Below are 12,794 nucleotides of genomic sequence, written 5' to 3'. Positions count from 1 at the left end.
GATTTCTCATTCATAAATCCATGTTGACTAAGCCCAATCAGATCATTATTATTCAAATGTCCATTTATCACATCCTTTAGAATAGATTCTAGTATTTTGCCTACTACTGATGTAAGGCTAACAGATCTGTGGTTCCCTGTTTTCTTTCTCCTTCCCTTCTTAAATAGTGGGGTGATATTTGCTACCTTCCAATCTGCAGGAACCGTTCCAGAATCTATAGAATTTTGGAAGATGATCACCAATGCATCCACTATTTCCATAGCTACCTCTTTCAACACTCTGGGATGTAGAGTATCAGGTCCTGGGGACTTATCAACCTTCAGCCCCATTAATTTTTCCAATACAAACTTCTTACTAATACTAATTTCCTTCAATTCCACATTCTCCCTAGTCCCTTCAATCTCTAATTCTGGGATGTACACATAAAAGAGGAAAGAAAGCTTTGCTGGACAAAATGAGAGGTTTCATTGATTATATATATTATAATAAATAGAAAGTGCTCCAAAACATAAATGGAATGGGAATAATCAACATCTCAGGATTTTTGACCACTTATGCCCAGAAAGGATTTAGAAGAAGTGTTAATTCTGATGCTAGGCTTATAAAAATAACGCATATTTTCACAAGTTTAGAAAAGCACACCATGATGACTGGAGATCAATATGTTTAAACAAGTGGTTTATTGGCTAAACTGAGTATTCGGAAAGACACCACTGTTTTGGAAAACTCTGATTTCTGGCAATCTCTGAGAAAGGGAGAAGGTGGACCAGCTTGTTGGCATGGAGTGAGAGCCTGTTATAACAGAACACAGACACCAAAAAGGGCAGTCAAACAGCAATAAAATAACAGCAAAATACTGCAGATACTGGAAATCTGAAATAAAAACAAGAAATGCTGGAAATACTCGGCAGGTCTGGCAACTTCTGATGAAGGGTCACTGACCTGAAACGTTAACTCTGCTTCTCTCTCCACAGATGCTCCCAGATCTGCTGAGTATTTCCAGCATTTCTTGTTTTTATTTCAGTCAAACTGCAAGACAGTTGAAAAGAAGGAGACTGCAGGGAGATGATGCTTTGTCCTGAGCTACAGGCGAAGATGCAGAGGAATTATTCTGTTTAAGTCAAATAAAATGATCCATCGATGTGGGAAAGTATAGCTTACTCTTTCTGTTATATGATTACAGAAGCATACATTTTCAACCCTATATCCTCTCTGTCACAAGACTGCCATCTTCCATCTCCATAACAATTCCTGTCTTCCATCCTGCCTCAGCCTATCTGTTGTCAAAACCCTCACCCACGCCTTTCCCACTCTCCAGACTATTTCAGTTCTCTCCTGCCATTCTCCACCCTCAATAATCTTCAGCTCATCCAAAACTCTGCTGCCTGTATCAGATCCAGCACCAAGTCTCATTCACCCATCACCCATGTTTTTTGCTGACCTACATTGTCTCCCAGTACCCCAGTGCCTCAAGTTTAAAATTGTCCTCCTTGTGTTCAAATCCCTCATGGCCCTTCCTAACTCTGTAACCTTCACCAGACCTACAGCAAATTGAGAACTCTACATTCTTCCAACTTTGAGCATTCCAAAACACTTCACTCCATCATTGGCAGCCATGTCTTCAGGTGTTTAGGCCTTAGCCTCTGGAAATTCCTTCCTACACCTCTCTTCCTCCCAAAAAACCCATCTCTTTGACCAAGCTTCTAGTCTCCCCTCCTAATATCACTTTCTTTAGTTTTTTGTTGATTTTTGTCAGATGGCATTGCTGTGGAGCACCATGGGACTTTTATTTACATAAAGGGTGCTACACAAGTGTAGTTTGTTTTTGTTGTAACAATTGTGCTGAGGGATTCCAATCGTTTTCACCTTGCTGTTGAATAAAGCCACAAAATGCTTCAAAACCAAGCTCTGTCTCCTCTGATGATGGTCTGCCTTTGGACAGATTGAAGAGATACACATGTGAAAGACAGGGAGATCCAGTCCAGATCACAAAGCAGTTTCATTGTTATGCCCTCTAGGTCCCCCTGTTGTGTTAGTAGATATGGGTAGTGGCAGTCAATACCCACAGAAGCAAAATGTTCAGTTTACAGAACATCTGATGCTATGAACCCAAGACAGACCTGAATCTGTAACCCCATCTTTCCGCTCAACAGCACAGAATAAGGCTCTGACTATTTTCTAACTATGCTCATGATATTCTGCCCGCATTAATGACATTGAGTTTTGCAAAACTGCAGATACACACTCCACAGTTTCTTTCTACACTTCATATTGTGTATTCTACAGGATCGCACGCTTCTGAATGTTGCCCGCCAGCTGAACCTGGAAGACTATGTGTTGGCACTGGAAGGAAATAAAGATGATATAAGGCCAAGGACAGTTCACGAGAACAGAAAATTGCTTCATGCCCGGGTTAAGGACTCACTGCCTCCAATACTCCCTGAACATGACAGGTAACATTCCAGGACTTTTTTCGTGATAATTGTCATGAAGCCATCCACCCATTCTCTATTCAAACCTTTGGGACCATAAACCGGACAATGAAGCAACGTATAATGAGGAGTTGGGAAATAGTTTCTCTAATGCATTTATTTGAATGGAAATTTGATAACAATTTTTGAAAAGATAATTGACCCATACTATAGGTCCATCACTGCATCTAGATTTTGTTTTCACTTTATAAATGCTTTGTGCATTTTCTTTATACTTCACATTACTATTGTCAAATCGATTGAAGTGAAGATTTCTAAGTGAACCGGATTTCAAATTCACGTCACATTCTATCTATTTCATTCTGTTTAGTCTTCTTACTGAATAATTTAAGCCGTTAGCTCCTATGAACTGTGTTTTACCCCCAGATCGCAGATGTTGCAGTCCAGATTACATGGTCACCTTCTGCATAATTTATCTGCAAATATTTCCCAAAAAGTGAGCAAAAAGATTGTGCAAAAATAATTGCTCCGGTACTCCCCGGATAAGGATAGCGTTCAAACTCCTGCTGCAATTACTTTACAGGATGAGGTCTGATGGGCGTTCTGTGAAGTCAACAATTGTGATGTTACTACATGACAGAGGCACCAAAATCCACCTTGGTGGGGGTTCTTGTGGTGTCTGACTGCTGAATATTGCTGACAACAAAGACAAACAGCAGGGCACCTTGCAACATGTAGGTCAGATCCACCACATTGTGTGAGTGTAAAGGGTCTCAGCCGCTCCATACTGACCAGTAGTGTAGTCTTCACATTGTCAGCTAGGATTGCCCTGCAGTTTCCAGGAATTGAAGTCTAACCTCTAAGATGCTGCCACGAGAAACTCAGGAGGAGGAAAATCAAAGGGGCATTAAAAAACAATACCCTTTTTTTATCACACTTCCATTTATTAATTATAAAAATATTGGCGATGGGGAAAAAAGGCCATTTGACTCTAAGTCAAGATCAATCCAACTGGGTATCATAGAATCCGTTCGCTTTCTAATTGGTGTGGGAAGGCAGTGCTCCTGGAGGATGGACCAATGACGAGTGTGAGGGGGTGGGGCGAATTGAGGCAAGAGGTCATGTGACGAAGCCTCCAGCAACACACCCATCAAGACTTGGCAACCCTATTGCTGGCCTTTGTGCAGTTTTCCACAACATTGTCAAAGTCAGCCTTGAGATTTAAGTGTAAAGGCATGTTTGTGACCGCACTTCTTCCCTATGTTGCACAATCTTCCTCGCAGGACAGATTATGCTGCAAGGAAGCATTCCAAGATCGAATCCCTTCATTTGTATCAATTCTTCAATATAATAGGATGAGTGAAGCCAGGGCTGGAGTCAACGGACTGTATAAAAGAAGCTAAATTGAATATAAAAAGACATATGTATATATATATTATATATATATAAAAGTCAGTGCATATATTTCCAGTTTTATAATATATATTGGCAGTGTTACAAATAACATGTTAAATGCATGTTTTTCACAGTGATACCAATAAGGTGTTTAAAGCCACCGCCCAGTCACGGTACATGAAACAGTTGCCAACTCTAACACCGCCCCCCATCCGGCTGACTGGACCTCTGTTACTGCAGGTTAGTAGGAGACCATCATCACCTTCTAATCATAAAAACAAAAGTAAAATACTGTGGATGTTGGTAATCGGAAATAAAAGCAGAAAATGCTGGAAACACTCAGCTGCTCAGGCAGCATCTGTGGAAAGAGAAACAGAGTTTACTGGGGAAAGATGAACTTCTCGGGCGAGAAGTAAAGCCTGGCTACCTGACCCGAACCCGACTAGACCCGGCTACATGTGTTGGGTTCGGGTCGGATCGGGTCGTGTCTATATTCCGAGTACAGCATTCGGGCTCGAGTCGGGTCGGGCTGGACAGCGCTGCTTCTGGGAAGTCTCGGGATCAGGCTTACCCATGATTCCCCACAACTCCATCTGCAGGAATAGCCTGCTGCCGGAACGGATGAACAATATCCGTGTCGGGTCGGGTTGGGTCAGGCGCAAAAATAAATTAAAGGACTTGGGCCCAGGTCGGGTTCGGGTTGGCTGTGGTCAGGTCGGGCCCGGGTTGGGTTTTAATTTTAGACCCGAACCAGGCTTTAGCAAGAAGATTTTGCGTGAAACCTGTCTAAAGTCAGGAAGGGTCTAAAACCAGCCTCGGCCCTGGTCTGGTCAGTTTTCTAACATTGGACTGAATCTTAACTCTCAAAAATGGGTGGGTTGAGGCTGAATCAGAAGTTGCAATTCAAAAAATCTTAAAGAGGAACCCAACCTGCTTCGACCCTGCCCAATCCCCCTTTTAACAGACACTGGTCAAGGTGCAGGCAATCAATCTGCTTGCAGGAGGCGGGACGGTCATTTAAATATTTAATGAGGCTGCATACCTTTTTTTTAACAGCAATGTTATTTTTAGACATATGGAGTCCAGTTTCCCAAGCCTCAGGAAGAAAGAAGGTCTGAATCCATGAGGTAAGTGTCTTTACAGCATTGTTTATGAGCCAGGAAGAGCAGGAGTGTTTCTTCCAGGTCCAACAAGCTACCCAGCAAACCCCCTCCCCCTGCAGGATCAGTCCGCTTCCGTCCCCCCACCATCGAACACCCCCACTGCAACCAACATCAGAAACCCCTGACCAACTGCTCTCCCTCTGACCACCATCAGAAATCCCTCCACCTCCCCGCCCAACCCCTGCTCCGCAATCGGACCCCACCCCCCTGACATTGGACCCCCACCACACAATCAGAATCCCTGCCCCTGATCTCAGCTGAGCATACCTGTGACCTTGTGCTGTAGGCGTTCCCACCTGACAGGCCTCCAGCCTGCCAATCAGGCTGGCTATGGGCAGGAAACCAACAGGAAAAAATGTAAAGACTGTCTGGGAAATCCGTGCTTCTGGGATTCCTGACCTCAAAACAGCCCAACCGCATGTCACGTGTCTCTGAGCTAAAATCCAGGCTGTTAACTCTGTTTCTTTTCTCCCCAGATGCTGCCTGAGCTAATGTGTGTTTGCAGCATTTACTTCTATTCCATCTGCTCATACATTCGTATCCAAAATAATGGGCCGTATATTCACATCAGTCAGGTTAAACTAGCTGTGAAACCCAAAAGATAGCGTGAGTGCTGGAAGTACAAATTTTCACCCCATCCCCAACTTCAGAAGGGGGAAATTCTTGTGGGGGTTATGTTGATGAAGGGGTGATAACAGACACTAAGTGCGTGTTGTGCTAATAAGACACAGGTATGAAAGTTTGGTTTTAGCACATAATTTTGATCCTAATTGCTGATTGCCATAATTTGAACTTGAGGCTGAAGCAGACATTTGCAGGTTTAGCAGTCAAGTGCTGATTAGGCATCATTTTCATGGAGCAGTATATGTGGGCTCCTTGCACCCATGTCCACTGAGGGTGTGTAGTACTCTGGCTGATATACAATGGCATGTTGCAGCACGCCTCAGTGACTGAGAGAAAGGGCGCACAGGTTCTCGGATGTGGCACTGGAGGAGGAGGTCCAAAGGAGGAGGGATGCCGTGTTACCCACAATAGGGGAAGGTCACCATCTCGCCCTCCTGTCTCTCCCTCCTGCAGCAGCTGATGCTGCTCTACCTGGCCTCATCTCCTCCTCTCGCATTCCTCACCCAGACCAAGGAGGTCACCTAGCAAGATCTCCATGACCAAGCACTCCTTTTCTTGTGGAGACTCCTATAAGGTGGAGTAGCACAGCACTTACTCTTATGAGGTAAAGTCACAGCAATTTACGGAATATTTGTTGATAGAGTGTTGGTGAAGACTTGACAAAATCTCCCAGAAAATCTCCCACTTGTTTCAAAAGTCCTCTTCAATCCTTCAGCAAGTGAACAGTAAACAATGATATACCTTTAAGTAGTGCTCAAAATCCTCAGCAACAACTTGTTTACTCCCAATAAGCTAATCACGGCTAGGAGACAGTGTTAGTTCAAGAGCAAAATACTGCGAATGCTGGAAATCTGAGCAAAAAACAGAAAATGCTGGAAATACTCAGCAGGTCGGGTAGCATCTACGGAGAGAGAAACAGAGTTAATGTTTCATATCTGATGAAAGGTCACAGACCTGAAACGTTAACTCTGTTTCTCTCGCCACAGATGCCTGACCTGCTGAGTATTTACAACATTTTCTGTTTTCATTTCAAAACATTAATTCAAGTGCCAGTCACCAAAATGTCATGCACCTTCCTTAATGAACTCAAACAGTCAATTTAAGTGGCAATCAGCCACTTAACAATCATTCGGAGTGTACGTTTCAACTCTTTTACCAAGATGATGTCTTACACTAAACGGACGGGAAACCGTGGTATCAACTTAAGACAGGATTTTGGTCACCTTGGAGCAGTTTTCCCTCGAATTTCTCTATGCTGTGCATGGTCTGCTTGTTGCACTGTGCAGTCCCTTTAAGATTATCGCGCGTCCTTACATGCATCCATCTTAAGGGGAACATAGATTGTGTGCAGCCTGTTTGGTCCCTGCCTGGTATGTTCCAGATGGCTGTACACTCGTGCAGCTTAGAGGGGACATGGACTCAAAGGCATTTTAGCACCTGAACTATCTGGTATCCAGCCACCTTGCTGTTTCACCAGCACGAGCAACTCTCTGATACCTTCCTCAAGTGACTAATCTGCATGTGTAATCCCGGATATAAGATGTCAGCGGCTTTTCAAACAATTTCAAAGCCAAACCTAATCTCCTACTCCACTGACATCTACACGTGCACACAGGGATCCCTGAACTGTGTTCAGGAACAGATTGGTTTTTCCCACTAATACAGAGGCCAGTAGTATTGCTCTACAACTGCCCCCTGGCTGAGACCTGACAACGCAGCACAAACAAGGCGTCAAGCAGGTTTGGCTTGCAACCTAAGCAGCTGGTTCATTTGTTCAGCTTGTAAAGACGACGTTTAACATTTCCTAATCTCTTCAATCACTTTTAGGTACTTAAATGTTTTCTAGTCATTGCATGAGCCACCAAGATTAGACAAAAGCCTGGAACATTTTCTGACATCTCTTATTAGGGTCATTCGGCAATCTGGCACTCCCAGTGGGAGTGGTGTCCACAGGGAAGGCATCATGGAAAATCGTGGGCATGCAACCTATGATTTCCCAAGCTGCACTCCCAGCGAGCTCCAGTTTCTCACTGGGAGTTTTGGATTGTAGTATCATCCCGTTTGTTTTTATGAGATGGGGAGTCAGATTTTCCTGTTCCTGATCTCTTGGATCCACTGGTTACAGTGAATAGAAGAAAATCAGCTGGGAAAGATCACATGTCCATGAGAGAGCTTCTCCTCAAATATCCATCTATTTAACTGAATACATAGAAAATTGAGATGGGCATCTTTGCAGGAATGCTGATTTTCCTTTACAAGAACAATCTAATCGTCTCAGGCGCAGGAAGAGGAAAATTCATCCAAGGATGTATTTCCAACTTGCACTGTTCTCATACAAATACTTAACTCACTCATAAGTTCCCTCAGCACATTTTTCAACCATATCAGCTAATCTGCTTAGAATAGCCTGCATGTGAGTAGATGGACATCATTAGTTTATGTTAAGTTTTCATGAGAACAGTGCTGGTCAGAAAATATACCACAATGTTTTACTCCCATTCAGGGATTTTCTCCCAGTTACTTTTTGTGTTGGGAGGAGTTATCAGTGCACATGTTTTGTGTTATTAGCACCGTGGCCACATTCTCACAGGCTGAACAACAATTGAGGTATTGTTCAGTTTTGGCAAGGGAGAAGCTGCTATTATTTTTCAGTAAACTCTCTCTTCAATGAAACTTGTAAATAATTCAAGTAATGAAAGTACTGTTAACTGGAAATGGTATAGAAGCACCATGATGCTTTTTGACATGAATTACATTATCGAGTTGAATATTCGGCAAACATTTTTGTTTTATCTGCAGACAGTTTTAAATAGGTTTGGTTCCTTTTACTATTTCTGCTTTTCCTTCCACTTTTCCCATTCGTTATTCCATAGACTGTTGACTGCCACACTTTCTCCAAAGAGAAGAGGTAGGTGGAGGCAGCACAGAGGCTGATGGAAATAACAGTGGGCTTCAGGGATGTGAAGACTGCACAGGATATTGCAGAGGGAGAAGGAACACAGGGCACTGGGATGGTGGAGGCAGGGCATGGGGAGGTGAGGAAATACAGGTTATAGGCAAAGTGGAGAAAGGCTAGGGTATTGGGGACGTGAAGAAAGGACAGGGCTTTGAGGAGGTGAAAGGACAGGGCATGGGGAGGTGAAAGGACGGGGCAATGGGGGAGGTGAATGGACAGGGCATGGGGGAGGTGAACGGACAGGGCATGGGGGAGGTGAAAGGACAGGGCATGGGGGGAGGTGAATGGACGGGGCATGGGGGGAGGTGAAAGGACAGGGCATGGGGAGGTGAATGGACGGGGCATAGGGGGAGGTGAAAGGACAGGGCATGGGGAGGTGAATGGACGGGGCATGGGGGAGGTGAAAGGACAGGGCATGGGGGAGGTGAAAGGACAGGGCATAGGGGAGGTGAATGGACGGGGCATTGGGGAGGTGAATGGACAGGGCATGGGGGAGGTGAAAGGACAGGGCATGGGGAGGTGAATGGACGGGGCATGGGGGAGGTGAAAGGACAGGGCATGGGGGAGGTGAAAGGACAGGGCATAGGGGAGGTGAATGGACGGGGCATTGGGGAGGTGAATGGACGGGGCATAGGGGGAGGTGAAAGGACAGGGCATGGGGAGGTGAATGGACGGGGCATGGGGGAGGTGAAAGGACAGGGCATGGGGGAGGTGAAAGGACAGGGCATAGGGGAGGTGAATGGACGGGGCATTGGGGAGGTGAATGGACAGGGCATGGGGGAGGTGAAAGGACAGGGCATGGGGGAGGTGAACGGACAGGGCATGGGGGAGGTGAAAGGACAGGGCATGGGGGGAGGTGAATGGACGGGGCATGGGGGAGGTGAAAGGACAGGGCATAGGGGAGGTGATTGGACGGGGCATGGGGGAGGTGATTGGACGGGGCATGGGGGGAGGTGAAAGGACAGGGCATGGGGAGGTGAATGGACGGGGCATAGGGGGAGGTGAAAGGACAGGGCATGGGGAGGTGAATGGACGGGGCATGGGGGAGGTGAAAGGACAGGGCATGGGGAGGTGAATGGACGGGGCATGGGGGAGACGAAAGGACTGGGCATGGGGGAGGTGAAAGGACAGGGCATTGGGGAGGTGAATGGACGGGGCATGGGGGAGGTGAAAGGACGGGGCATAGGGGAGACGAAAGGACAGGGCATGGGGGAGACGAAAGGACAGGGCATGGGGGAGGTGAAAGGACAGGGCATTGGGGAGGTGAATGGACGGGGCATGGGGGAGGTGAAAGGACGGGGCATAGGGGAGACGAAAGGACAGGGCATGGGGGAGACGAAAGGACAGGGCATGGGGGAGGTGAAAGGACGGGGCAAGGGGGAGGTGAATGGACGGGGCATGGGGGGAGGTGAAAGGACAGGGCATGGGGGAGATGAAAGGACGGGGCAAGGGGGAGGTGAATGGACGGGGCATGGGGGAGGTGAAAGGACGGGGCATAGGGGAGACGAAAGGACAGGGCATGGGGGAGACGAAAGGACAGGGCATGGGGGAGATGAATGGACGGGGCATGGGGGAGACGAAAGGACAGGGCATAGGGGAGGTGATTGGACGGGGCATGGGGGAGGTGAATGGACGGGGCATGGGGGGAGGTGAAAGGACAGGGCATGGGGAGGTGAATGGACGGGGCATAGGGGGAGGTGAAAGGACAGGGCATGGGGGAGGTGAAAGGACGGGGCAAGGGGGAGGTTAAAGGACAGGGCATGGGGGAGACGAAAGGATAGGGCATGGGGGAGGTGAAAGGACGGGGCAAGGGGGAGGTGAATGGACGGGGCATGGGGAGGTGAAAGGATGAGGCATGGGGGAGGTCAATGGACAGGGCATGGGGGACATGAAAGGACAGGGCATGGGTGAGGTGAAAGGACAGGGCATGGGGGAGACGAAAGGACAGGGCATGGGGGAGACGAAAGGACAGGGCATAGGGGAGGTGATTGGACGGGGCATGGGGGAGGTGAATGGACGGGGCATAGGGGGAGGTGAAAGGACAGGGCATGGGGGAGACGAAAGGATAGGGCATGGGGGAGGTGAAAGGACGGGGCAAGGGGGAGGTTAAAGGACAGGGCATGGGGGAGACGAAAGGATAGGGCATGGGGGAGGTGAAAGGACGGGGCAAGGGGGAGGTGAATGGACGGGGCATGGGGAGGTGAATGGACGGGGCATGGGGGAGACGAAAGGACAGGGCATGGGGGAGACGAAAAGACAGGGCATGGGGGAGACGAAAGGACAGGGCATAGGGGAGGTGATTGGACGGAGCATGGGCAATGTGCAGGCAGTGCAGGCAATGGGGAAGTCAAGGTTTAAGGGGAACATATTTGATATAATCTATCACAGCACAATCGATGTATTGGCTTAGGTAAGAAGTTTAAAACATTGTAACAAAATTTAACTGGCACAGTAATTGGCATGTGAGATCTCTGCCCTCAGTCCAGGTGGACCTTATGGTGAGCATATCAAACTTATACAAATAACCTTAAGGCCAGACAAATTGAGAGATACCATTCTGATACTATGCTTTTCTTTGGTACCATAATCAAGTGTTTTGCTATTATTTTTGCACATGCTAGGAGTTCGCCTGAGTCTTGCCAAAACACCAATCCTGTGGGCTCTATAATCTGGATGCCCAGTAAGCCTGAGATTCAACATCGGGACTATTTGGTTTTGAAGTAATCATTGCCTGTATTGCAGGAGTGAATTGATGGGAGGACAATGTCATTCTTCTCCCTGACAGTCACAAGTTAACAACAGACAATAAGTTTACAACCAGCTCGACCAGCTCATCTGTAAACAAAACGGAACTTGCAAATTCTTTACTAATTCTTGGTTTATTTAATTATTAATCTCTTGATTATTTATACATATGCTAAGGTTTTATTGTGTGTGGTTTCCCAGAGCATTATTATTTTATCAGTTATGCAACATATTTTGTGTTACAGACAAATCCTTCTGTCTAGATTCTGCTCCTCAGATGCTATTGTATAAGCTTTGGATAAGTGTGCTGACACAATCCAGTGCAATAAATTAGGGTTTGGTTTGCAATCAGCAGTGTCATCCTTAATCTGGAGCTATCACTAATACAAGATGCTCACGTAGTTGAGGGCAGGGTGTCTTTAAGTATATAAGAATATAAATCAGGTTCCTTGGCTATAAACAGTAGACAGTGCTTGGAGTTGGGAGCCTCTTTCACAGCTTATCGAGCAACATTTCTTTTAGTCCAATGTGAGTAAAAATGTCACATCTGAGTGAATTTTATCTTGTGTGTTTTGTTTGTTTGTCCTTGACAGAAACAGAGTTTGATCAGCTTGAAGGAACGGAGCAGAAGCCGGCAGTCTAACACACCATCCGATGCAGGTAGCAGCAAATCAGAATTCTACACTGTAAACAGGCAGCAGGGCCCAGGGAGCCTGCAAGAGATCGTCACGGGCACAAAGAGCATCTCCGTCATAGCAGCAAAGCGTCGGTCACGAGCAAATGTGGCAGACTCTGCATTAGTACCTATGAGAGAAAAGGAGAGGAACATTCAGTCCACTCATTCAGTTGAGGAAACTGAGGAGAATCAGGGTCAAGTAGATGCAAAGAAAAACACATTAAACATTAAAATGAAATCTGTAGTCAACTTTGATAACCTCTCAGCTGAGATTGGAGTGAATGCCTTTAGGGACAACCAAGAATTCAGCAGTCCCTCTCCCCCAACCCCACGTGAGTCTTGCACCAAAATGAAAGGACTGAAAAAGGCAGAACAAAAAAGGGAAGATTCCACTGAAAGAAACACAAGGAAGAAACAATCCCGATCCTTTGAAGTAAATTCTCAGGGGGTAAGAGTGCTAGATATCAGAAATATTTATGAAAGCTTTGTCATCAGTTGTCCTGAATTTGATGACTGATATAGTAAATGAAACTTCAAAAAAACTCCGGAGAATCTAAATCTCCCAAAAAATTGTGAATAAATTACTTATATTTATACAACATTTTATCAAAACACATCGAAGCATTTTATACAATGAAATTACATTTTTAGCCAGATAATTTTATGATGTAGGCAAAGTACAGAAGCTAATCTATACCAAGTAATGTGTCATAAACAGCAATGAGATGAATGACCAGGTAGTGTTTTCTTTTTGGGTGGTACTGATTGAGGATGGAATGTTTGCCAGGAGAACTCTGAGTACT

At 46.0% G+C, this 12,794-nt stretch overlaps 1 protein-coding gene across 3 annotated transcripts in view; it reads left to right on the top strand.

Moving 5' to 3' along the window:
* si:dkey-26i13.8 (kinesin-like protein KIF19) overlaps window positions 1-12,794 on the top strand; it is a 209,126-nt gene that overhangs the window by 131,926 nt on the left and 64,406 nt on the right. For all 3 annotated transcript variants that reach the window (XM_068055750.1, XM_068055749.1, XM_068055748.1), the window contains exons 15-17: window positions 2,287-2,453; window positions 3,962-4,067; window positions 11,909-12,439. In XM_068055750.1, coding sequence (XP_067911851.1) covers window positions 2,287-2,453; window positions 3,962-4,067; window positions 11,909-12,439 — 804 coding nt within the window. The remainder of the gene's footprint in view (window positions 1-2,286; window positions 2,454-3,961; window positions 4,068-11,908; window positions 12,440-12,794) is intronic.

Source organism: Heterodontus francisci, chromosome 24 (assembly GCF_036365525.1).
Source record: "Heterodontus francisci isolate sHetFra1 chromosome 24, sHetFra1.hap1, whole genome shotgun sequence".
Classification (NCBI taxonomy): domain Eukaryota; kingdom Metazoa; phylum Chordata; class Chondrichthyes; order Heterodontiformes; family Heterodontidae; genus Heterodontus; species Heterodontus francisci.
The sequence above is the reverse complement of the archived record's forward strand: the minus strand, read 5'-3'. Positions and strand labels throughout refer to the sequence as shown.